The sequence below is a fragment of the Phyllostomus discolor genome, chromosome 1 (genome assembly GCF_004126475.2).
Source record: "Phyllostomus discolor isolate MPI-MPIP mPhyDis1 chromosome 1, mPhyDis1.pri.v3, whole genome shotgun sequence".
Classification (NCBI taxonomy): domain Eukaryota; kingdom Metazoa; phylum Chordata; class Mammalia; order Chiroptera; family Phyllostomidae; genus Phyllostomus; species Phyllostomus discolor.
Window position 1 is genome coordinate 196,985,442 of NC_040903.2, and position 26,840 is coordinate 197,012,281.

General features: G+C 42.7%; 1 protein-coding gene and 1 long non-coding RNA gene across 3 annotated transcripts in view; both read right to left on the bottom strand.

Annotated features, from left to right (window-relative positions):
- NEK9 (NIMA related kinase 9) overlaps window positions 1-26,840 on the bottom strand; it is a 33,842-nt gene continuing 7,002 nt past the window's right edge. For both annotated transcript variants that reach the window (XM_028505651.2, XM_036012330.1), the window contains 17 exons: window positions 25,480-25,611; window positions 23,815-23,925; window positions 22,973-23,037; window positions 20,260-20,310; window positions 19,625-19,817; window positions 17,692-17,836; window positions 16,870-17,070; window positions 16,636-16,682; window positions 15,295-15,450; window positions 13,919-14,027; window positions 13,245-13,406; window positions 10,235-10,405; window positions 9,416-9,475; window positions 6,665-6,879; window positions 5,394-5,555; window positions 3,907-4,119; window positions 1-2,502 (listed from right to left, as the gene is read on the bottom strand). In XM_028505651.2, coding sequence (XP_028361452.1) covers window positions 2,380-2,502; window positions 3,907-4,119; window positions 5,394-5,555; window positions 6,665-6,879; window positions 9,416-9,475; window positions 10,235-10,405; window positions 13,245-13,406; window positions 13,919-14,027; window positions 15,295-15,450; window positions 16,636-16,682; window positions 16,870-17,070; window positions 17,692-17,836; window positions 19,625-19,817; window positions 20,260-20,310; window positions 22,973-23,037; window positions 23,815-23,925; window positions 25,480-25,611 — 2,316 coding nt within the window. In that variant the 3' untranslated portion in view covers window positions 1-2,379. The remainder of the gene's footprint in view (window positions 2,503-3,906; window positions 4,120-5,393; window positions 5,556-6,664; window positions 6,880-9,415; window positions 9,476-10,234; window positions 10,406-13,244; window positions 13,407-13,918; window positions 14,028-15,294; window positions 15,451-16,635; window positions 16,683-16,869; window positions 17,071-17,691; window positions 17,837-19,624; window positions 19,818-20,259; window positions 20,311-22,972; window positions 23,038-23,814; window positions 23,926-25,479; window positions 25,612-26,840) is intronic.
- LOC118497569 lies at window positions 11,384-12,767 on the bottom strand. The gene is made up of 2 exons (XR_004900094.1): window positions 12,000-12,767; window positions 11,384-11,951 (listed from the first exon to the last, which is right to left on the bottom strand). It is a non-coding gene; the product is annotated as an uncharacterized LOC118497569 (long non-coding RNA).

Sequence of the window (26,840 nt, forward strand, 5' to 3'; positions counted from 1 at the left end):
TTGAAAGTTTAAATGTTTATTTAAAACAGAAATGCCAAACCACTCCACCCTCAACCTTGCAAACATCTGGTGAACAAAAGCTAGTTCTTCAGCAACAGGGTCAGAGCAGAGGAGGGACTCACTACACTGTAGCTCAAAAGCATGACCACTGGAGAACTTAAACCACCTAGCACTGCACAGAGAAGAAAAGTAGAGAATTAGCCACAGAAAACCATTCAAAGGTGTTTCTGCTGCCTCACCTTTCACTTTTTATCTAATGCATGGCTGCCACCTTTGAACTGGTTTCTGTTTGCATAGCTGTTTGGTGGGGAAAACCATGTGGCTGTCCCAGGCACAACTGGGGAAAGTGCAAATGGTTCCTAAGGCACAGAACTTAGATTTTCAGCCAGATTCACAGCAAACCTAGGTTTCCCCAGGGAACATGTTAGAGAAAATGACCACAGCATTCCACTGCTGGAAAATAACTCCCACTGGAACAAGGGCAGGGTCTCACACTCTCCCTTCAATGCTCACTTCCATCCCACAGTCTCGGCAACGTCCTGTGTTCCTCTGATCCACAGCAGAAGCAACACTCTTGATTAACACCAAAACTGACCCTGCCTCTTAGGTCTGCTGACACAGTAAGCATGAGGAATACAGGAAGGTGAAAGGCTAGTAAGTCCTTTAAAAAATCAAAGTTGCATTTACATGATGAACCAAAACCCATTGTTAGGGTTTATTGCAGACCCCCAAGTCCCCAGAATTTGTAGCTAAATCCAGGGTTGGCCCCTTCCTTTATTTTAAGAAAGGCTTCAGTGATTACATTAGTACTATCGTACTAGGCTTCCCAGAATTGAGAAAACAATGGGAACATCAAACCAAAGAATATCCCATTGAACAGAGTTGCCCATCCCCAGCCATGGGGCTTTCCCGGAGCATCAGCCTTTGCATCACCCGTTTTAGGGAAATGACAAAATTTCCATTGCACAGATCCTTCCAAAATATTAGACATCAAGTATCATTTTTTGGTTCAGGGAAAGTGAAACAAAAGTGATATAGCTGTTCCTAGGAAGGTAGGGTGTGAAGACTCATCAAGGCAGCTCCCGGGACCCAAAATACCAAAGGAACCTTCCATAAGCCTTTGTAGTAACACAAAGCTCACATCCTTCAGTAAAATCATCCAACGCTTCTAGGACACTTTCTTGGGAAAGCTAGCTTGCTCCTGTCTACAAGGATATGACTCCGGGATTAGGAGAGAGCTCTGTCAGTTCCTTCACCTGGCAGGTTCTACCTGTTCTGTTAGGCTTCAGGGACGACCAGGTTTCAGGGCTGGCTTTGGGCCACTCAAGAAGGAAAGATGATACAGATTCACTGATATGGCTTCATAAAACACCAAAGGGGAGAAAATACTGACTAGACATACAGACAGGGAGTGGTTGCAGCTGATGACATCACGATCAGAACCCTAAGAGCCATGAAAGAAGAGGCGTAAGCAGCCTTCTCAAGGGCAGGAGACTGGGAGTCACTCCAGGCCCTCCCACAGCCACCAAGAGGCGGCGGCTAAAGGAGGACTCCCTCTCCCTCACCGTTTGCTCTCACGGCCGTCCCCACCACTCCACGGACTGAACTCTTGGCAAGCCGCCGCCTCTCTGAGAGGTGTCCGCCAGAGCCAGGAAAGCCCACCCTGCATCGGCCACGGCCTGACGCCCAGCTGTGTGATGAGGAGGGACCTGCCCTTCTTTCTCTACTCCTCACTCCAGAAATTTCCACCAGCCTCAGAGGAAAAGCAATCTAAGCCCACTTCTCCTCCTAAAGCGCTGAGCTGCACAACGTAACTGAACTTTCTGAAAACAAGCCCTAGACACTGACTCCACCAGACGTACTCTCCTGGACTCAGGGCTCCTGAGAGAGCTCCACACACTTCACCATTCTCCAGATGACCCCGGACGGGCCGCACCTGCTTCAGCCCACTCCAGCTTGACACTTCCCCTCCTCCACTCAGAGGTGCAATGTCCCGTGTTGAATTCCCAAGGCAGCTTCCAATTAATGGTGAAAATGATAAATGGGATATAAGCTGCTACCAGCGAGATTAAGGTGAGCATCGTGTCTCCTCTTCAAAGGTGGGACCACCAGATGACGTACAGCGCTGCGTGTTATGGCAGTCACTGAGGACAAAGCCAGGGCCATGGGCCCTTCCATTCTCCAAAACAAAACCACTCCTAGATCCTATCTAATAGGCAATCCCACTCTCCAAGTGTACGTGGAAAGTGCTTCAGAGCCTCCGCCTTGCGCTCCTTGTCTGCAAGTGAACAAAGCCAGGAAAGCGCTCTCTGCATTCAGTAAGTGTGCTGTGAAGTTCTTTGGATCCCAGTTTCCTGGAGGCTATACAGGCTCAGGAGACTAGAGGCTGGGTCGACAGGAATCTGTTCCCAGGAGGCACCAGGAATCTGAATCTAAGTCAGGCTTTGGATCCATTTCCATCTCTTCCTTTGCTGTCTGAGTTCCTTTGGAATGCATCCCCATCTGTCCAGATAAAACACAGTTCCACATTAACACCACTGCTGCCTGTCACAGCAATTTAGGACTAGATTTTCAAGGTCAGACTCCAAGGACTTGTGGCCACAGTTTGGTGAGTTCATAATGCTACTTTAGGTGAAGTCTAGGCCTTTACATTAGCTGCAGGTAGGATGACCAGCTGCTCGGGTTTGCCCAGGACTGCAGGATTTTCTGGGATTCAGAACTCTCACTTTTAAATTAAGACAGCCCTAAGCAAAACAATCCTGCCATGCTTACCTCAAGTGTGTGCATTACTTTCCAAAGTATTTTCATAGACATTATTGCATTTAATCCTCAAAGCAACCATACAAAGTGGGTGATAGTATTTTCTTTTCTTTTTTTTTTTTTTTTTTGTGAGAAGCCAGGGCTCATTGAAAAAGAGAAATTTGACCAAACACATTAAGCTGGTCAATGGCAAAGACAAGGGCTGAAGCATATTTCCTTGTCCTAGTTCACTCTATCTATGGCCCTTTAAAAACAAAGCAAGCGTTTAACTTAAATCTAACTGAGCCTTACATTTAACTTACAGTTTACAGAAATGACAGGGTAGAAAAGAACAAGGTAAGCAATGTCCCAAGGAAACAAGACAAATCCAGAAATGCGGGACATTCTGTTACACAACTGACCCTGTTTCTTCTTCAAGTCAATGCCATGAACATTAAAAGAAAAAAGTGACGGCGGTGGAGGGCACTGCTCTAGATCAAGAGAAACAAGAGACAGAGCAGTGTAAAGTGGGCTTCTGACTGGATTCTGGTCCGATAAAAACAGTTAAGGACATTTTTTGTGGGAAAACTGGAAAAATTAAAGTAGCAACTGGACACTGGAAAAGAATTGATATTATTAGTGTTAATTTTGTCAAGTGTGATGATAATATTGTGGTTATCCAGGAGAACAAATGTCTTTATTTTTGGCTACGTGCAATAAAGTGTTTAGGCTATGTCGTAACTTTTATAATTTACTTGAAAATGGTTTAGCAAAATAAAAATAAGTACACACATTTTAGACACACTCAGATATATACCCACAATAATTCCGAACACACGCACACATGTGTGTGAAACAAATATGGTGACATGCTAACAACTGCTGAATCCACGCAGTGGACATATGAGTGTTCATAGAACTGTAATGCTTCAAGTTTTTCATAATAATAAGAAAACCAAACAACAAAGAGTAACAAAAAGCAATGGAAATTAGATGATAAAAATAATTCAATCCAGGTGCTTGCACAAGGCCCGGAGCTTCTGGGATTAATTCAAAAAGTTATATCATTAAAAGGTAAGTACTTGCAAAGGAGTAAGTATCGGTGCTTTGTTTCTGTGACTTTTCAAACCAGAATCTGAAATTGAATTATTCTTTTAATGCTCTCACCTGCTGCCCTCCTTCTAATTTCTTGTTCAGCTTCTGTAGTTGGGTAAAAATCTGGAAGTTTTCTTGCTGTAGCTTCTGTTGTTCAGCCAGACAATCTAACACCAGGCCCTGCAATCTTTCGACCTCCACCCGCAGAGTGCTGCATGCACAGCTCGGAGGACTCGATGGCGTGCCCTTTCCAGGGCACGCTCCCGCAGGATTCAGCCGAGGTGGCTGCAGAGTGGAGAGAAAGAGGTCATAAGGGGTCCTGGTTGCCGCAGCTCCCCAGTCCAAATTTCTTGTATGTGCTATCAGATTTTACTTTTAAAATAATGAGATAAAACATACATACATATGAGGAAAATGCAAGAAAAACAGAAAACAGCCAGGATTACAAGAGAACCTGGCTCTGACATAGTAGGGCAAGAGAACTGCCCCCGTCTCCATTATGCTAAGATAAAAGAACAACCATCTGTTTTGGAGGGCCTTGTGAAAAAATTTTAAATTGCACTGCAATCTTCCCATTGAAATGCTGAAGTGGAGGAAGTCCTGATTACAGCCAGAGCGTGGTCCGACGGGTCAACGTGCATGCCACGCAGTGGGTCACACTTTCGGAGAGATCTAAGGGGTGTTCCATAAACAGGACTGCCAGAGGAGTTACAAAGTTCACCCCAACATTTCAGAGGCTGTATTATTACCTCTTCTGGGGAGCTTTTCAATTTTCTTAGTCTGAACTTTTCTCCTTTCTTCTATGGTACACTGTTTATAGCAAGGGTCAGCATACGACAACACACAGGGCAAATCAGGACTACCGCCTGTTTTTGTAAATAAAGTTTTAGTGGAACACAAGCATGCCCATTCATTATGTATTATCTATGGCTGCTTTTGTGTTACAATATCAGCGGTGTAGTTGCTAAAGAGAATGTATGGTCCACAAAGCCTAACATAATTACTATGTGGCCCCAAAAGTTTGATGACCCCTGACTTCTGTCTAGATTAGGTATACATGTATTGTTCACTCATTGGATTACATTCTTACCTATATAGGGCTAAGCAAAGTAGGTTTATAGTTATTTGCATGAAAAATAATACAATAATTACTAACTAATACAAGAAAAAAATGCTCTGTTTCGCATACTCACAACTGTAAACCTCTTTTTGCCCCACACTGAATTTAAAGCCTCCAACCCACTTGAACAGTGTCATGAAAAATTTGAATTTTGGAATTTCCATTTTGGTACTTTTGAGGCAGAGAGAAAAGACAGACAACTCTCTGCTACAGAAAAGTGTTAGCCTGTCAGCAGTGTGAAAGGATGAATACTCTTCCGAGACCATCAGTCTATCCTTCAGGACAGACCTGAAGTACTACCAAACAGAATAATGAATTGATACAGGGTGGCCAGGAGACCGATAAAGCTAGAGGAGGAGACGGTGAGGCCAAGAGAACTGGGCAGAGCTTGCAGCCACCGTTTACCCACTTGAGATTCAAAGGCAAAAAGCTCGGTTACCCAGGCTCCCTCTGGGGGTTTGTGTTCTGAAGGTGCTTCGGAGGCCACTTTGAGTCCTTGCAGCTCTTCATAGGGCAGGGTATCCTTCTCAGACTCTGAAAACACTGCACTTAGGGGAGATGGGCTGTCAGGCATGGGAATGAATTCTGCATTTTCCAGCTCCTGCATTTAACAGACAGACTCTCATCAGTTCTGTTTGAGTCATCTACTTTCTCCCAAATTTCCTTCTTGCTGTATAGCTTCCACTCTGTTGTGACATCAGCACCCCCTAGCGGGGCAGGACAGTTATGGGCACAACACAGCTCACCCTGTCTGCCCACAACCTGCCAGACCTTCCTCAGAGTTGTTACAGTGGTAAGAATTCAAATTTGAGTACAGACTTTGGAGTGTCTGGCATGTTTCCCCAATATACTTATTATTCTACGTAGGCTATTCGGTAAGTTGGGAAGCTCTAGGGTGATGTTATGAGGCTGACTGCGAGCCTTCTGAAGGCTGGGGCTTTATGTAGTATACGGTGTGCTGTTTTCCCCATTTATCCTCCTACATGGCTATCAAGTTCAGTTATCAAATTATTATACAAGGAGCTGTAAATTATACAGATTATCTTTTTTCAGTAAAACATTTTAAATTTCACAGACTATAAATGTTCACTGTAGAAATGAGAAAATACAGATGGGCAAAGGGGGATTATAAAAATCACCAGCAATTCCATCCCTCATAGATAACCACTGTTAAAATAATATATAATCTTCATAGTAGACATTCTTCTGTGCATTAATATTTGCTAAAAGAATGGGATCGTACTGCACAGGTATTATTCCATCCTTTTATGCACAGCCGTATGCTGTAACCACCTTTCCATATAAAAACATATACTGCAACATTTTTACTGTCTGCACTTTGACTCTCATAATCCATTTCTCAGCTGTAAAGCATTTCCATTTTCCCAGTATTCCACTTCTACAATCCACAGTACAGAATCATATGCTTAATCTTTGCACACATGCATTGCAAAAATGGCCTTGAAGGAGGGCTGTACTAATTTACATTCATTTAAATAATACAAGTATGAAAACATTTTGTATCTCTTCTAGTCGGGAAGAAAAAAGGATCTGAGATTTGATTTTGCTCCAGGTAGAAATCAGAAACCCAGGTCCCTGCTGTAAAGCACTTGAATAGGACACTGGAGACAGACAGATTCTGACAACTCCTTTCTGGTCCCTGCAAAGGACACGATACTTTATCTAAGGCACCTCCGCCAAAGGAATTACCTTTCGAAGCCAGCCAGGACAGGAGCTGCTGGCCCCACTACTGATCCCCATGGCCTCCGTGGGACTGACTAAACCTTCCATTCCTCGGTCTGCTTCCATTGTTCCTCGGAAGCCTCCACTTGGATCAGGGGTTTCAGATTCCTGCTGACTGTCCTCCTCTTCTCCCCCACCACCGCCGCCGCCTCCTCCTCCTCCCGGGCTAGAGCTCTGAACCACTGACAGATACACAGCACAGAAATATACAACTTTGCTATGCAGCAAGAAAGATTTACCATCTTACAGCCCCGCTGACCCTGAGTGAGGTCACTGCAGTTGCATGAAGTGGAGTAGCAACAGTGAAGTCAGGTATTTGGGACTAAAATTTTTAGTTCCGTATCTTCATAATGATAATTCACTTCTACTTTCCAAGTCTGGCTATCCCTATGTTCGTAGCAGATGACCAATGTTCCAAAGCACAGCTGAACGATCACCCCAACCACAGCTCACCAAATCTAGCGCCCGCACTTTGATGGATCGGTCCAGACTCCTGCATCCTCTGCAGAGGTTCATCGTATATACAGATCTCTTTCACATTTGGGCCCAAAACCACTTAAAGTTGCCACATAAACCCACCACCAACTCCCTTTCTGGAGAAACATGTGAATGGAGAAATCTTCAACCATTACATTCATTAAATTCTTTGATAACTATTTATAAGAATTAAAAAATATGATGGCTGGTTCTTTCATATCATGAACATATTCCAAGTTACCTTAATGAAGACCAGCTGATGTATAGTCAAGAAATGAAACTGCATTTTACTATGGGCCAAAGGAAAATATAATTTAAAAAGTAAATTCGCCAAAGCTAAAAAGAACATAATTGCATGGTACACCCTCTGGTGCCAGCGTGTGACCCCACTGCGGCAGCCCTGCAGACGCCACAGTGAGTCTGCAGTTTGCCTTTTGTTGTAAATGGCTTTTAAGAATTATGTTACATTTGAGATATAAGACTATTTTTAACACATGTGTAAGTCCTGATGCCTAACAAAACAAATACACAAGAATCTACCACTTGAAGAACTAGAATGGAGCCCTGGCTGGTGTGGCTCGGGGAACTCGCGCCGGTCTGAGAACCAACAGGTCGCCAGTTGATCCCCAGTCAAGGCACGTGCCTGGGCTGCGGGCCAGGTCCCTGACTGGGGACATGCAAAAGGCAACTGATCCATGTTCCTCTCGCGCATGGATGTTTCTCTCTTTTTCCCTCCCTTCCCCTCTCTCTAAAAATAATAAAATCTTCAAAAAAAAAAACACAAAACGAAAACCAACAAGAACTAGAATGGTACTTTCCAATATGGTAGCCATATACGGATACTGAGCCATTTTTTAAGTGCCATTGTGCCTAGCGGCTATGACACTGGGAGGCACAGATACAGAACATTTCCACTGATGCAGAAAGAGCAAAGGGACCGTGCTGAACTAGAACACTGCCTACACAGCTCAACCTGCTTTATAAGTTCCTTCTTTGGCCTCCTACCTAGATGTAACCATTGTTTAATTTTGTATTTATCATTGTTTCCTTAAAAAAACTTTATCACATACTTATGTATCCTTAAGCAATATATTATTTATTTTGCTGGGTTCTGAACTTTATAAAAGGCATGTAGGCTGCTGTAGCTTGCTTTTTACATTTTACATTATGGAAATATTTGTAGGTGTTCATTTTCACTCTTGTATAACTACTGGATGGTCGTAACACATTTGACTAACAAATATCTACTGAGCATCTACCATTTGCCAGGCATTCTTCTGGGCAATGTGGATAAAATTAATGAACAAAAGCCTGAAAAATCCCTACCCTTACAGTGTTTACATTTTCTAGCCAATGGACATGTGCTTTTAATCTTACGTTTTTTCCTTTAAATACTGTTCCAGCAAAACAAAGCCCTAGCTGAACAGCTGTGCTTTAGCAAAAAGATATTGTATCATTTGACAGGTATTACTATGCACAAATAGATACTGAGGAATTAGTTACTAAAGGAAACTAATATGAGGTATTTGTGTGTGTGTGTAAATTCAAGCTCAACAAGTCTAGATAAGATTTTCAACTATTTCTTTTTGAAGGGTTAATCTGCTTTTATTCTGGGTTTTTATCAGTTTGATTCCACAAAATATCAGAATCCAGGTTCTGAGACATCAGACTACAGGTATTCTAGTAAATAAATGGAAAACCAAAAAGGAACACAGATCCAGTTTCCTGGCACGGCCGCAAATAACGCAGCACCAAGAAGAAAAAAGCCAAAGGAAAACTACCAGAGAGCTTTGGGCTAATTTTCCTCACCACTTGGAAGTTTAGCCAACTTTTAATTTTGCGAGCCTGTTTTGAAGAACTATTTCTATACGCTAGAATACCCCTAGGAATACCAAGGAAGTATAGGGGAGACAGAATCCATAGCCCCTAGGCATAGTAAGGAAAGGAACAATACATAAGACGCATTACAACGTTGGGCGATCCACTGAATTACTTCCATATGTGTGGTGGCAAAGATGTGCTCTTACTCTGACCACAATGTTCAAGTCATAACTTATTGTGAAATCCACCAAAACATGATCCTCCCTCTTGATCACTGTATTCCTCATTTCCCAAAGATATTTCCTATTTCCTCTTTTCTTGGCGGGGGGCGGGACAGAAGGGGCTGGGGAAGACTGCATGGAATCCAACCCAAGTCCCACACCTCATAAAACCAGTGGTACCTAAGACACTGCTACTTACCAGTTCCAATGGATAAGCCGCTGCTATTGGAACGGATGGTCTTAGAATTCAATACTTTCTCTGAGGAAAAATATTCAGTAGTTAAGCATCATATGCAGTAGGCAGGAAAAGTGAGAAGGACTAGGAGAGGGAGTTCATCTAGGGGATAATGGCTGTTCCTCACTCCAGATGGATTAATTAGTTTTAGGTATAACTATCTTAAGCCTAGCACCACGAGCTACTCTAACCATGTGCACTGGGTAAAGCAGCAATTCTCCTGAACTATTCTTTGGAGTCACTGGAAAGTGTCAGAAAGTAACAATGCCTAGGTCCAAGAGATTTGGATTTAATGGGCAGAGATTTCTAAAAGCTTCTAAGAGAACCTAATGTATAGCCAAGGCTGTGAACCACTGATCTAAGAGAATGAACTTGTGAATCCTCACAGTAGGCCTTTATACAATTTAGTTCCTAACAAAGCAATCTTTATGTAGAAAGCAGTTACGATTCAGTTTCTTTGTAAAGATGTACTAACTGCTTCTCACAACAGCATGAACACAGACAACAAATTAATCGGTAAAGGACTAACAGCGACAAATCCAATGTCAAGGGAGGCAGAAAACAAAATCATGTTAAAAAATCAAGAGGTGGCCAACGACAAAGCTCAGGAAGTGACAACGTTCTGTTCCTACCACTAGGCATGGCACTGCTGACGTTCTAAGACTAAGAGAAGTAGCCTCTCTTCTTCAGGACACTTCTGTTTCCAAGAATGGAGCCATCAGTACCTGAGGTACAGGTCTACCCTGTCAAAGCCACCTCGGCCCACACAAATGAAACCCTTACCAACAATGAGAATGGTGTGCCAGCCTCGGCAAGACAGATCCGGGACGTGGTGTAGAGATCCGAAAATGGGCCGAGGCCAGGAAGTACAGATGTCAGAGCCGTGCGTTCTCTCTGCGGGAGTCATCGCCAGGCGACCGTTACCACCGTTGCCCCAGGCGAAAATGTGATTATCTAAGGGGGAAAACATTAAACGGAAGATAGCTTAACAGAACACTGGCGTCCCAACTCTTTGGGTTTCCCATCTCTATGCCACGGAGCTAGAAAGATTTCCCACTACATGCAAAATGCGGGAAAACTGTTTATTCCCCTGTGTGAGCCTAAACAATTCCTGATCCCACCGAGGTAAAAACAACCGCTGCTCCTACGTACTGCCATTCGTTCACTCACTCAACCATTCACTGAGCACCTATGTCATGAAAGGCACCGCTTGTGATGCTGGGGACAGAGCAGTGAACAAAACAGTAGCTGCCCTGTGAAAATGACGTGCTAGTGGGTGAGACTAATAAAAGTATCCAATACTTCAGGAAGTAATAAGTGCTATGAAGGAAGATAAATGGTAAAGTAGTGGAAATAAAAAATAGTGAGGCAATCAGAGAAGTACTGGTTGACACTGGGCAGAATCCTATATGCAGGGAAAGAGCGAGCGAGCCATGTGGATACCCAGGGGAAGAGCTTTCCGAACAGAGGAAACAGCAAGTGCGAAGGTCCTGCAGGTAAAGCAAGTATCACAAACAAGGAGCAAGGAGGCCCCTGAAGCTGCAGCAAAGTAAGAGAGGGAACGTGGTCAAAGAGGTTAGGAGGCAGCTGGGGTCCTGGTCATATAGGGCCTCTGCAGGCCACTGTAAGGCCTTTAACTTTTATTGATTGAGATAGGAAACCATTAGAGGTTCTGAACAGTGGGTACACAATCCAGCAGGATATCATGAGGAGAACTGACTGCAGGGGACCAAAGGTGGAGGCAGAGAGACCAGCTGTAGTGGTAGATGCTGAGACGTGGTTGAATACATTCTGAAGACAATCAACAGGTTTGCCGATGGAAGAGATACGAGGTATAGGGTGGAAGTGCCATTTACTGACATGGGAAGGGTGCAGGCAGAACAGGTCTGCACAGAAAATCAGAAGTTTGATTTTGAATATATGAAGTTTATCTGAGATACCTGTAAGTTCTTATCCAAAGAAGGACATTTATGATCGAAAGGGGGGGGTGCTATTAATGATTAAGCCAGGACAACAGGCATGAATCAGGACTGATCCAGGAAAACCAGGCTAGTACAGAGCCACCCTATTTTTAGATCTCTAAGTTGAAGGGCTGTTGAGGGAGTACGTAGGTCAGGGGCAGTATATAAAGCCACCAGTGCATGAGGGGTGGGAAGGGGGAGCTCACTTAGGGAGTAAGGGGAGACAGTGAAGGGACAGAAAGATTGAGCCCTGGGCACTCCAGGACTTAGAAGAGTTCAGTACTGCCATTGGCACCTGACCTACCTGCCCGTCTACTCTGTTCATAGGTACGTCTCTTCTACACTATTAGAATGGGAGTTCCTTCAGGGGGTCTTTCTGAGACGCTCTTCTATATTCCCAGAGCCTAAAAGAGAACCTGGGGCACAGCAGGCACTGAATTTATCTGCTGTGTGAATGAGGCAAATAAATACAGTTTACAAGAGTATAGGAATGTTGATCAAGAAATAACAAGTCCAGCCACAGAACCCAGTTCTACCCCCTCATTCTGAAGTTTAATTCATGAAATACACAGATCTATTAAAGAAACATTACCTCTTTGACATCTGGTCAGAAAGTACTACTAAACCAAATTTAACCCTTAGTGACATCCTGACCCTGTCTTTCTAGGTAACATTTATCTCCATTTATCTAGTAACATGACATTGTCCAACGTAAACAGTTTGCTTCCTAAAACCTCTTGTTTTGGGACAAACAGAGGCTAATGTACTACACTAAAAGCTGTTCACTTAACTAAATACAGTAACAGGTAACTTATCTGACACTACCCCGGGTCCCTCATGCGTATGTAACAGGTAGACCAGAAGAAAACAGAGACGTCTCAGAGCATGAGCAACAGAGCCAAAAGAGAAGAAGATGCAATGTGACTTACTGTTCACCAGTCACAAGAAAGCAGCAGCTACACAAATCAGAAATGTTCAGGAGGTGATGCAGGAAGAGAGAAAAAGAGAAGAAAAAGCAGAAGAAAGAGGGAAGGAAATGAAGACTCGCAAATGTGACAGTACAAAAGGAAAGTGGTAAAAGGAGCAAGAAGATGCTGCAGGGAAGAAACAGGTATGGGAGGAAAGAGAAGAAAATTCAGTTAGAGCAATTCAGAAAGCCAAGAGACACACGCAATCCTTCAAGCCTCAGCAACTCCTAAGGACATCACTGCCGTGCAGCTGGCCCTCACCCAGGAGCAAGGGTGAGTTCTGTTCTCTTCTCCAGCCACCCAGCCAACGTTTACTGAAACCCGCGTGGTGCTGAACAGAGGGTGGGGCGGGTTTGGGGTATGTGTGTGTGTGTGTGTGTGTGTGTGTAGTTAATTAATAATTCTTTAAAAAATTTTATTTATTCATTTTAGAGAGAGAAAGGGAGGAGAGAGAGAAAAAAACATTGATTTGTTGTTTCACTTATTTACTCATTCACTGGTTGCTTCTTTTATGTGCCCTGATGGGGGACTGGACCCACAAACTTGGCATATGGGGACACTTTAACCAACTGACCTACCTGGCCAGGGCTAGTATTTAATAATTCTTAAAACATTTTACCAAAAAAAAGTAGGAACTTAGAACATTAACCTGCCAGTATCAAGAAATCTGGTCTTTTTAAAGCAACCACCGTGCTGAACACGTGGAAAGTTAAGGAAGCTCCACGTGCCCGGCTGACAACCAATTTAACACGAGAGGTCAACCCACGATCCAGCCACGCAAACAACCAGTCCACCTCTTTCCCAACCAGAGATTAAAACATAGCCACCCACCCAAAAAGCTTGGAAGGGTGTGTACAGACTCACCATCAGTGGCTGCAATGGTAAACTCATCACCGCAGGAGACTCTGATCACTTGCTTCCCACCTAGGGGTCCCCCCAACAGGTTGATTCCTAGGCGCTTTTTGTAATTCCCAACACCCAGCTGTCCACACTTATTGCAGCCAAAGGTCAGCAGCCGGCCTCGCTCTGAGAGAGAAGCAAAAATAAATAACCAGACACAAATGGGCCATGCATCACAGAGAAGGAGCAGTCAATGCAGAGTTCCATGGACTGGCCTCTGGCTGTTAGACTCCTTACACAAACACGAAGCTGGCCACATGATCCTGGACCTAAGGCAGCCAGGCTATAAAGAACTGTGACCAATTAGAGCCCGGAAGAGACTCAATATTGTATTTTCTCTCTAATGTTGTATTTTAAATATAGAAAATCAGTACTACCTAACTTAAAAAACTTACGGAATGTGCTAATTAAAACAGCAGTTGTCTGGAATTATATGTGTGGCATTCTCATTAAGGAATGTATGATTATACATTTATAACGATTATCAACAAACATCTACTTGAATGCCTAATTTATTAATAATACTGGATGCTAGTGGGAAATCAAAAGAATGTATATATTGTTTAGAAAAGCTTATACTCAACAGAAAAACAGCCTGAGCTACTAAGGCCTGTGTATACAGTTGTAAACCAACTCACCATCAATAGCAGCTGTGTGAGTCTTGCCTGGGGCAATCGTACGGATCTTATAAAAGGACAATTGTTTGGCCAAAGTGAAGGAGGTTGTGTAGGGAACTTCGTGGTATGCCTGGAAAAAGGTAAAACAAAAGTAGAGACTCATGTGGTGAAAAATAGCCGGGTAACAGGCTAAGAATGTTGTCATGGTAATCAAAAGGCCTTTTAAACAAATCGTGGAAATACGTGAGATTTCCTCATGCTATTCAGGAGAGAGCAATTTGAAATTTATGAATTATTTATTTCTGGATATTTTCATTTAATATTTTTGGACTGTGGCTGGCTGGGTTAAGCAAAACCTCAGAAAGTGAAACCTCAGATAAAGGGGAACTGCTGTAACAGTATACTGAACATGCCTTTTCAAACCACACACTCCCCTAGGCTGGCCCTGAATTTGAGAATCACTACTTCAGAGACTGCTTTAAAAATCAATTTGTATATTTTCCATTGAGTCAGGAAACTTACCTCTTATTTTGATTTTTTTTTTTTAAAGATTTATTTTTAGAGGGGAAGGGAGGGAAAAAGAGAGGGTAACATCGATGTGAGAGAGAAATATTGATCAGTTGCCTTTCACACGCCCCCCCACTGGGGACCTGGCCTGAACCCCGGGCATGTGCCCTGACTGGGAATCAAACCCGCGGCTGGTGCTCAATCTACTCAGCCACACCAGCCAGGGCTTGCTTCTTTAGAAAGTGATAAACACATATCATACTAATACAAAGAGGAGGCTAAAATTTATATCAGTGGTGAATTTCATGACATCCCTGAAGGAGGTGGACGGTAATTACCTTTAATAAGCCTGTACAGGACCAGTGATTTGGGAGCAATAAATCTATAAAACTCTCCAGACAGGTGATACAAAGAAATATGGTTCTTTCATAATGGTTAATTTTCTTACACCTATTTCAGCGATAAGGCAGAGCCTGAATTCCATCACTTGATTCTTTGTAATCAATTTATTTATTGAGGTATAACAAAGTATCAACTATACAGCTTGATACATTTCTCTATATACATACAAAAGTAAAACCACCGCTGATCAAGTTGTAGACCATTCCCATCGCCCTAGAATTCCCTCTTGCACCTCTTCTGTTAACACCCACGACCCTCCTCCCAAAAGCAAGCACTATTTTAACTTCAGCCATCGTAAGTTAATTTTGCCTGTTCTTAAATTTCATATAATTGGAATTATATAGTAAGTACTCTTTTGTGGCTGGATTCGTTTGCTGAACATATCTGTGAGATCTTCACTTTATTCTTAAGTGAAGTTGCACGGTCACTAACCAGCATTCTCAGAGAGATTCTGACAATGCGGTTGGGACACGAAAGGAGGCACTCACTTCATGGTTGATGATACCAGACATGCACTGATTCAGACCCAGTTTGTTGGCCTCATTGAGTCCACAGGCCAGCACTTTGCCTGACTGGGTCAGCAGAAATGTCCCATCACAGCCACACTGAACTGCAACAATAATCAAGGCTTTGGGAACATCCACCTGCAAAAAAAGCAAGACCCCTCAAACATGTGTTAGGACAAATCCTCAAGAGTCGTTTAAAAAAAACAGTTCTACGTTTAAGGGAATGACTGCAGGGGAAGTACAGACTGCACCATGCTCTTCAGATCTGCACAGCAGCTGAGACACTACTGTTTTCAACAAGGAGCTCCAGTTTTAAAATAAAGTAAAAGGCGGCAGTCCAGGTCAGCTAAACAGATACGCCGTCAAGGTTTGTTTTCGAAACAGGTCCTACTTCAGAAAACTTCTCATGAAACACGGGGGAAGGACAACACCCACTGCTGATGCTGTCCTCTGAGGTGGAGGGCCTCAGAGCAGTTACCAGAGAGATGCAGTAGCCTGGTGGGGCCCCCATCTGGCCGCACGACAAGTGGGGAGACAGAGAACCCAGGTACCAGCCGGGACTTCCAAGCACCCCCCGCCCTCTGTGCTAGCCAGACGGTTACCTGGACAGGGCTGGAGAACGGCGGGGAAACATGTGAAGCGCCTGTGAAACCTGAGAACTCAAACCTCAATTTCCACCACGGCCTTTTCAGGGGAAGAGCAACAGCTGACAATCCCACTGAGAATGGCCTCACAAACACATGAATTAATTTCGAAATGTCATAAACGTCGTTCACGGTGAGTGGTATAGTTGACTGCAGCCGACCTCCGAGTGCGCGAGCCCGTGCCCCAGGGTGGCTGTGAGGGATGGGACCGTGCCTCTGCCCGAGCTTGCAGGGCCAGGAGTAATGAGATAGTGTTTCATACAAAAGGACCCCTAAATGCAAACAACTATTTCACCTGGTGTTCAACGGGGGCAACAAGAAGGGAAAACAGCTGTGTTGGAGTACGAGCTAGTGTGCTGTTTCCCAGTAAGTTTCCAAGGAATCTTCCAGGGTGCATTTAGCTCGGTGTGACTTTTTCACTGTACGAGCTAATTTTAGCTCTCAGTCCCGAGTAAGATGTGACTCCAGAGTGTCCACAGCGGCTATATCCTCTTTCTTAACTTTTTATAATTCAGTCAGATGACAAGACCACACAGCGCTAACTCAGGATTGCAAGTATCCCAGATAGGAAATGTTTCAGAAATAAACACCTGGCTCTGAGGACTCGGGGAAACAGGACATGTTACTGGAGCCTGTGTGACCTAGATACGCTTTAGGAAGAAGCTGTTTCTGATTTTACCTTTTGTGGTGTGTAATAATCCTCTTCTGAATCCAACCCCAGTCGTCCTGAGACACACATGAGAAGGAAAATCATTAACATGAGGGTGTCCTTCCCAATGAAAATGTTCCACAAGATTCCCCTTTACTGAATTGACACCTCTCAAGGAGAGGCTACACGATGTGGTTAGATGCACACAAGCCAGAAGGCAGGCTGTGTGCCTGGGAATAAATGGACAGACTAGGCTACACCTACCATATTCGCCACAGCCCCAAGAATAGACTTCTTTGTTTCGTGTCAAAACTACCACATGGTTATCTCCACAGGAGACCTGCTCCACTGGATTATTCAGGAAGAAGTCCAGCTGCATGGGCTCTAGCACTTCAGGGCCAGCAGCCTTGTCCACCCCCATGCAGCCATAATAATCAGATCCAAAGGCATAGAGCTGACCCTCATCTGCAAAAGGAAGAAAAGCAGAACCCATCAAACAAGATTTGTTTTGTCCAATCAGAAAGAAAGCTGGGCAGGGCTGGAATGCGGACTACCCCAGCCAATGATCTCACATGAGATGATTGTATCAGAGAAATACAAAATATAGACTGTGGAAGTCTAGAGTTGTTTGTATTTAGGGGGTCACGTGTACTGTTATAGTAATGGTTTTAAAAAGTGGTAGTATTACCATCTTAGAAGGGTTACAATATTATTGGGGCCATCGCTACTCTGTAGAGAAAAAGGGAACTGCTAAGGAATCATAAAATGAGTACTGGCAAGACCAAAACTAAATGAGTTCTTGATTCGTGATTTAGTGTTATCTACACCTGACAAGGTGGTGAGGTTATTTTTCCCCATACCTGGGACTTAGCACGTCCCACCTCTTCTCCGTCAGTTACTTGCCCTCTACCTGCTCACCACCCCCATAACAGTACAGCAAAGGGAGCATGTTTTAATGTGTACATCTCCTCACTGTCTTTCGGTCTGTGAATACTATCTTTTGTTGTAAAACCCTAACTAAAACTGCAATGTTCAGTACGATACTCCACATTAAATACACCTGGGTGCTTTTTGCTGCTGGCTTACCTGTCACACAGACAGTGAAATCCTCACCACATGACACCTGACGGATCGCCTTGCCTTGCAACTTTTCCACATGCTTTGGCTGTCGGTAGGAGGCTTTGTCTCCGTGGCCCAGCTGTCCATGGAGTTTAGTGCCCCCTTGCATGTTCTGTGAAATAAAGAGGTCTTGTGAAGTTTTAATTTTCATGCCAAAAGCTAATCTTCAATACAACTTATTAAGAAAAATAGTAGGAAAAGAATCAGCTGGAAATTTAGAAATGGAAAAAAAAACGGGTACAGAGATTGAGCCTTTTAATGGTAGGCAGTAGGAAACCCCTGCCAGGGGGCAAGGACTTAAAAAGTGCCCAGGTTGATATCCATCAAGCTTTGAAAGGACAGTCCCAATTTTATCTTTTTCTTTCAAGTCTGAAATAAACTATGTATTTATTTAAGAGTGATGGTGAAAGCCCTGGCTGGCATAGCTCAGTGGACTGAGCGCGTGCTGCAAACCAAAGTGTCGCAGGTTCAATACCTGGGTTGCAGGCCATGACCCCCAGCAACCACACATTGATGTGTGTGTGTGTGTGTGTCTCTCTCTCTCTCAAAATAAATAAATAAAATCTTAAAAAAAAAAAAGAGTGATGGTGAAAAAAATTTTATATAGTCTAATTTACTTTCTACAGGAGTACATCCTCTTGAAAATCCTTACTAGAAGTACTAGAAAATCCTTACTAAAAACTTTGGTCACTTTCTCTGAAATATGGAGCAGTTATAAAGAATCCAGCTCCATCAAAGAGGCTGCTATAGAGCACTGAGAATAATTCTAAATGACTTTTCAACATTTTAATATAGACAAATAATTGTTTTTATTCAGTAATTCAACTCTAAGTCCCTATATAAATGTTTTTAAGGTGCTAATTTCATGCTACTTCTGGCTGCACACCCAGGAGCTAGTTCTTTAAGGGAGAGAGTTTTATGAAGTAACAATACTCAACAATCGAGGCCATATCATACATTCATCCTTTCTATCAATCAATAGTTGAGTTCTCTACTCTGTCGCACACCGGGGATAAAGCCTGTCCTCGTGGAGAAGTTATCGGAAATTACTGGAAAAAGCTAGCTCCCTCAGGAAGAGAACCAAGGGCCTAAAACTAGCCGGGGTAAAGGAAACACAGCCTAAGAGGAGCCTGAGAAGGCACGAGTGAAGGGACAGGAGCAGAGTCCAGGGAGCAGGCTCTCCTGGGAGCCAAGACAAGACCAAGTTTCAAGAAGGAGAGTGGTCACTGTATCCAATGTTGCTGGGAGATCAAGCAAGACAGGGAATTGCTTGTAAAAAGTATCTTTTATTTTCACAATTTATAAGTTATTTTGTTAAGAGTAGGTTCAATCAAACAACAAAGATGAAAGCTGCACCGTGAATGTGGAATGAGCGGGAGATAAAATGAACAGCAATACGGGTGATCTGTTCGACAGGGTGAGAGACGGGGTGGAATCCAGAGGGAACAGAGGAACATCCTACCCAAGAAACACCCTGCCACCTTCCGTTGGAGATGGAGGCCCTGGGGTTTTCCTGGCACAGTACACTGCTTCATGTGTTTACAAAGCTGTTTTATAGATACTAGTTGCCCTGAACCTCATGGTAAGAGAACAGAGTAATTAAAAAACTTTCTGAAATTACCCAGCTGTAAATGAGGGTCCAGTCTCCAAAGTCCAAATCTAGGGGTCTTTTAATTCATTCATTCAGCATTTACAAGACCCTAATACATTCTAGGCTTGGGGCATACTATCAGTGAACTCTAAAAAGATAAAATCATTGCTCTCAAACTTTATATTCCATCACCCCATACTGGTACTGTAGCAGCACATGTTCAACTAAAAAATACTTAAGACCCCCCTGGGCCCAGTACACAATTATGCTTACATCACTGTTCTAAAGTACTTATTAGCTTTCACTTACCACCCAGGTGTACAGTTCCTTCTCCACTGTGACCACAGCGAAGTGAGTATTCCCTGCACACACCTGCCGAGCACTACAGCCACTCTTGATGACATCCAGTTTCTGGGGAGTGGATTTCCCACCACCCCAAACATAGACTTCACTGGTTCGGGATGTTACCACAGCAATGGGTGCTTCGGTCACAGTGCTTGACCTGCCAACACCCCAAACAAAGGCACATTTATACAAAAACTGTATCACAGAACAATGCTTCCAGTCTGTTCCCTGAGAAGAACTGCCAATTATGGTATGAGAAAGTATGTTCTTTCTCAACAGCCTATTCGACCCTCGAGCATTGCTGGCTTTGCAATTCCTGCCTCAGGGCTCCAGCGCAGCTTGGCCAGTTCAGATTCCAGTCTACACATCTACACTTCCCAGCTTCTCAAAAAGCATCACGGTAATGATGTCCACTTCGGCACGAGGGTGAAATTACAGCATTCTTTTCTTTTTTTCATACATGACTATCTGACATTGAAGCGAATGTTGGCTTCTGAAAGGAGGCCAAGGCTCAACTGGAATCACTGCATAGACCCAGCAAAGATCCCCCGGAGTAATTTAAGATAATATTACTTTTTAAGAGTCTCTTGAACATTTACCTTGGTCTCTTTGTAGGCGCATTAAGCAGTGTGACTTTTTCCTCCATCTCTCTACCAAAGGAAAGGCAAAGATAGATGAGCGAAAATTATAGGACCCTGTATTGCACCAGTGTCTCAATCAATACATTTCACAGACTGAAACCTCTATAAACCACATACTTCCTGTAACATTACAGTACTTTTTGGAACGTACCTCGGTGAAACTCAAACAGTCATACAAGCCTGGCTTTAGGCAATTCTTTAAACACGGGGGCCAGCAGTTGGGGGCCATTTGTTTTCTATCTCTGAGAAATGCTCCAGGCTGGAACAGAGAGCCTTCAGACCTCTGACACGCATTTTTAAGTACCTGCCCACATCTCCATCTAGCCTGCCCACTGACTCCCCAAACGTCTAAATCTCAGCTCATTATCTTTCTTCCAAACAGCTTTTCTTTGTGACTCTCCTATTTCTGTAACTGCCACCTGCACCCACACCCCCATTCTCCCAGTTAAACAGTTCTCCAGATTCTGCCTATACAACGCCCTACATACTCACCTCTCCTTTCCAGTCTCACCAACTTAGTTCTGGGAAGCTTTGCTTCCCACCTAATTGGTCACACCATAGTTCCAACACTTGACCCAGTTCTACACTAACGTAACACCGATGTTAGTACTATTACCTAACTCTTAGACATGGCTCTCATCACATAAACTGTCCTCTCATAAACATCCAATACTTACGTACGATATCCTAAATTAAGCACAAATTCCTCTGGCACTCAAAATTCTCTACCTATCCTTCCAGCCTTCCTTCCCTCTATTTACTGCCCACATTTTAGCTCAGGGTTCTCATTCTGACTAAATCAATTATAATCGAATTCCTGGGGTGGTGCTTAGGCATCACTACTCTCTGAAACCTTCTGAAGTTTTGGTCTTAAGAGCCCTGCGACTAGAACCACTAATCCAGCCAAAGAGGACTCAGTGTTTCTTGAATATCTCCTGAAACTTCCTGTATCTGTACTTTATCTGGAAAGCGCTTCATCTTACATTTTCCCATCAAACTACAAAGTTCTATATAATCTATGCATGTAAGTCTATAATTATCTCAATAAAATTGCAATTAAAAATAGTGGAAATAATTAAATGAGACATTACAATAGTGATTCTTTATTTCCCAACATAAAAATTTCCCAGATAAAAATTTTAAATATGCTTAATCAGCTCCAAATAGTGATACTGCCTGAATATACACCAAACATGTGCAGGGTCACGCTGCTGTATCTGGGGTATCATACATAATTCTAGGCACTAAAACACTGTTTCAGAAAAGAATCAGAAAAAGATTAATTAAATGACACAACTGAATGAAAGTTACTGACCAAACAGAAAAGACTGTGGAATTAGGTGTCTATTTAATGTATCTAAAGGGCAAGACTTGAGAAACAGCAGAGGAAATGTTTGAATACTCGGAAGAGACAGAAACAAAGAACTGGTATGGGAGAGAGAAGGGTTGTAAAACAAAAATAGTGTAATAAGATGTAATACAGAATAGGACATTTAAGAAGGATAAAGAACACCTCTTCCTTTAAGTTAGGGTCTGAAGTCTGTGGGAAGTGAGGGATAAAGGACCTCCTTCCAGCTCCCACCCTTTCCGACAGCACGGATGGAACTGAAGAGCATTATGCTGAATGAAGTAAGCCAGGAGGTGAAAGACAAATACCGTATGATCTCACTTATAAGTGGAACCTAATCAACAAAACGCCCAGTCAGGGCACATGCCTGGGTTGCGGGCCAAGTCCCCAGTATGGGGTGTGTGAGAGGCAACCACACATTGATATTTCTCTCCTTCTCTTTCCCTCTCTCTAAAAATGAATAAATAAAATTAAACAAGCAAACAAACAAGCAAAATATAACCAGAGACACCGAAATAAAGAACAGACTGACAGTAACCAGAGGGGAGGGAGGAGAGGGATAACAGGGCAAAGAAGGGGAAGGGTCATCAAGGAACATGTATAAAGGACTCATGGACAAAGTCATATGGGGGTAGGTGGGAGTGGGGGGTGGGGGGGGTGGGGAGGGGGAAAGTGGTGGTGGGAAAATGGAGACAACTGTACTTAACAACAATAAAAAAAAAAAAAAGAATAAGGGAAAAAAAGATCTCCTTCCCTACCTGTAGAGCCTCCTAACAGAGTAAGTGTCAGGAAACAACCTGTCAGGAATCAATCAAGCTCAACTTTGGGAAATGGGCAAAAAGTATCTGAAGAGGACCGCTCCGAGTCTAACCTACCACGTAAGGAGTGCACTTAAAAAAGGGCCTGGTCCAAACCCACGCTGCTACCCAACAGTGACTGGGCGGGCACCTTTGTGCCAGGCCCTCCTTGAGTCCTCACCCTCCCTCACTTTACAGGGGAGAAAACTAAGGAACAGGCATGTTAAATGCCATGACAAATATAATGACAGAACTCAGATTCAAACCTAAAGATGTCTTCTCTCAGTTATTAAACTCTAATGCCCCAACTCTAGAGTCACATCAATATAAATTTAGAACAAAACAGCACAAGCCAAGGAGGACAAAGTCAGGAGCTGCTCTCAAACAATGAAAGCAGAGATGTTGGCTGAAAATAGCACCAGAGTGGCCAAGTCAGGAAACGCCACCCTCCTTGTGATGCCCTGATCAGATCTCTAACGGTCCACCACCCACGGAAACGCAACAGAGTGACTTTTTCGTACTTTACCTCCTGCCTTTCCTGAGAAGGGGGCGATCTAGCAGTTCATCTGCAGTGGGTCTCTGCTCCGGATCCTAAAAATACAAATGGGGCTAGTTTTTATTTAAAGGGAATGGACAAGATGGAATCTAAAGAGGCATTTTACTTCCTCTTGGAAGGCTGTTGGTTAGTTATTCAAAGACCACTGTATATTAATTATCCTTTTGTTTTGAAAAAACAATTTATGTCACACATCATGCTTCATGTTTATCTCATCAACATCCACACTTGTATACGAGTGAAAATGCGCCTTCCTCACTGCTCAGTTGCGCAGTGGCTCTCAAGTTCCAACATATATAGAACTTAAGACTCTTGTGGAGTGCCTGTTACAAATAAAGATTTGAGCTTTATCCACAGAGATTCTGATCCAGCTGGCCTGGGCTGGGGCCCAGGAATCTTCATATTTTGCTTGTGAACCAGCCCCATGCCTGTGGTTCATGGACCATATTTTGAATAATACTGACCCAGAGTTACACTGCAAGGCATACTGTGAGATATCAGAACTACATACATTCTGTACATTAAGAACTCTAAATTACCTTTGACTATACTTTTATAAAATCAAGTTACGAAAATCTTGATCATAAAAAAATGGAGCACAATTCCACAAATTAATAAAGAACAAAGCAGAATAAAGTAAGAATGTGGTGGCCGGCTCGCACAACTGTCATGAATTGCCAGTGCCTACAAACACATCGCGCCTGGGGCAGTGGGTGTGCTTCTGCGCAGTTCACCTGTCTCACACCCCAACACTAACGCTGAAAGAGAAATCACTAAACTGAAATCAGTGATCAATCAGTAGTCACACTTACCTGGTCAAGGCATTCGTGCACCATCTGGATCAACTCCAGGGAGTACTGACTAGAATCAACTTCCATGGCCCGGATTCCTTGTACAATCTTAACACACAAGTTGAGTGGATTCTGTAAAAAAAAAAAAAAAAAAAAAAAAATGAGGATTGCACTGTTCTTGGTTTTGTAAAGATGACTTTATAATACACCAGTAGGGACTCTCAGATGTCTATGACTATTATTTAAAGGAGTGGCAATAGTTTTGCAGTAGGTCTGATGTCTCTGTAACTATTAGTATGCATCAACAAGAAATTGTTAGGGATGTACTGCTGCTATCAGATGGAATGAAGAATGAAGCCAACTGGCCATCATGGAGATGTGACTATGTGGCCAACTGCATGATACTTAAGAGTATATTATAGTCTGACCCTTCAACTGAATCCCCCCAAAAAGGAAAGCAAGGTTAGCCATGCTTCTTGGCTTTAAGTACCTCCTTTGCCAATTAATTTGCCTTCTAGTTTATATAACCTAATAATAATTATACAGGTGATACAATGCTCCAAAAGACAAGGTAGTGAATAAGAAGTAACAACTGATAAAGAGAGTATTATTAGTATTATTATTATTATACTATCACCACCTTTATAGAGAGACCAATAGGTACTAAGCAGGCATATGTATTTGATCTTTTTTAACCCTTGCAAACACCACACAAGGTTATTGTCATTACCAATTCAGAGATGTAACTTTCCCAAGACTACAGATAGTAAAAAATGGAGCCATAATTCCAACCAAGGTCTATCTGACTCCAAAATTCATTTTCCTCCCACTACAATATTTAGGAGAATTAGATGACATACTAGAATAAGCTTCAGAATTTAGAAAAATAAACAGGTCTCATGAAAGGCCAATGAGTACGCATTATCTGACATTTGCATTTTCTCTCTGTGAGAGGAATATGTATTTGTTCTTTGTTGTAGATGGTAAAATAGAGGATCAAAGAGATGAAGTGATTTGCCTAAGTTCTCACAAATGGTTTGTAAAGGGGACTGGATGTGAACTCACTTTTGTTACTCAAACTGTGGTCCACAGACTAGCAGCATCAGCACTAGCTGGAAGCTATCAGCCCCGCCCCAGATGTACTCAAACCGAGTCTGCATTCTAACAACATGCCCAGGTGATTTCCTGTGCGTATTAACATTTAAGTGGCACTGCTTTACTTAAAAAAGATTTAAAGGAATTTGTTACCCACAAAACAATATCAAGTTTTACTAACAGTTGGTAATTTTTCATATAAAAGATCCACTTTAATGAGTATTATTTAATTTGCCTTAGCTTTAAAAAAATAATGTAGTTGAAGCATAAATAAAATGGCTTATCTAACCTGTAGCATCACAGAGCAGATTCTAGGGTTAGTTTTAAAATTATAGCTGACAAATTCAAGCACATTGCTCAAACTACTGGACTTAATTATGATTCTTCAACAGGGAATTCAAGTTGGAGATAAATCTGGTCTAGAGTGTCCTAATAATATGCTTCTAAGCCAGTGCCAGGATATTGGTTGTTATTTTTGCCCACAGCTGATTTCTGTTCTAGCAATCAGAAGCTCAGGGATAAATGAAGTTGATTATCTCAATCCAGTTGCACCATCTGCAAGGACAATGTGGGAATAACACATCAACTTACGGTAGCATCAAATGTTCTCTTTAGCGTAAGCAGTTCAAAAATGACGCAGCCTACTGCCCAGATATCAGACTTGAAATTGTATTTTACTCCTTGGCAGAGTTCCGGAGACATGTAATATGGAGTTCCAACAAGCTAAACAACAAAGAAAACAACCAAAGAATAACTTATTTTTTTGAAGTAACCACATTAATATTTTGACAACTAAATTAAATTTCTCAGGAACTGGTGATAACAATCATAAAACATTCATCAGTATATCCCATAATGGTTTTTCTGAGATGATGTCACTATGGGAAGAAATCTATTCATATCAAACCTCCTGGGCCGAACATGAAGGACCAGTCTCTGGGGAGAAGGCACTGTGGTCCGTTTGGGAGCCACAACAGCTCTGTGATTCATGGACCACAGAGGCTGTAAGCATTCAAGGCCCACTGAAGACTTCATACAAAGACGTACTTAGTAAAAGTCCACCAAGGGAAAAAAGAGAACAAATTAACTGGCAGTGGGGAGAAGGTAACTGAATAAAGGGGTTAAAAGTTCTAACTGAAGTGCATAGTAATGAAGCTTTTTGAATGGCTCTATTTGACACCTGTAATACTAACATAGCTTGTGAATTTCTTTCAGATTTTAAAAAGGCTTCTTGAATTCTAGAATTTGGAAATAAAAATATACTGAAGATCATGTTTCCCAAGATGAGACAATGAGTGCCCCAGAAAGTCTAATAAGACTACTAGACATCTTTAATCAGCAAAGCTAAGAAATTTTCAGAGGGCCAACAAGGCATTTATAAATTTTCATCTCATTCTTTACATTTAACTGGCTAACAAAAGTCAAATCTTGGTTTTATCAGATTATTCCTGATGTGAAAAATCCACATAAGACACGACTGCTTCTTCGGAAGCTCAATGGGGCACCACCATACGAGCGGACCGAGTCCCTGAAGCAGAGAATTCCAACCCTGGCTATCAGCATCCTTGGATGTCTCTATATTGCTTGTAGGCATATTTCAACATTATCAAAGAACATGATCAGAACAAAGTTAATTTTTATTAAACTTAAATTTTCAAGTTCTTTTAAGGACAGAACATAACGATACCAGGAAAGTAATAATTGGGTTTTATGATCCCTAAAATGATGAGATCACTGTCCTTAAGGGTCAACTATGTCTACTCTCAGGGTCAGGTGAAAAGGGAGCTCTGCACCGTGGCTGGTGTGGTTCAGTGGACTGAGTGCTAGCCTGCGAACCAAAGGGTCGCTGGTTCGATTCCTGGTCAGGGCACATACCTGGGTTGCAGGCCATGTCCCTAGCAGGGGGCATTTGAGAGGCAACCACACATTAATGTTTCTCTCTCTTTTTCCCT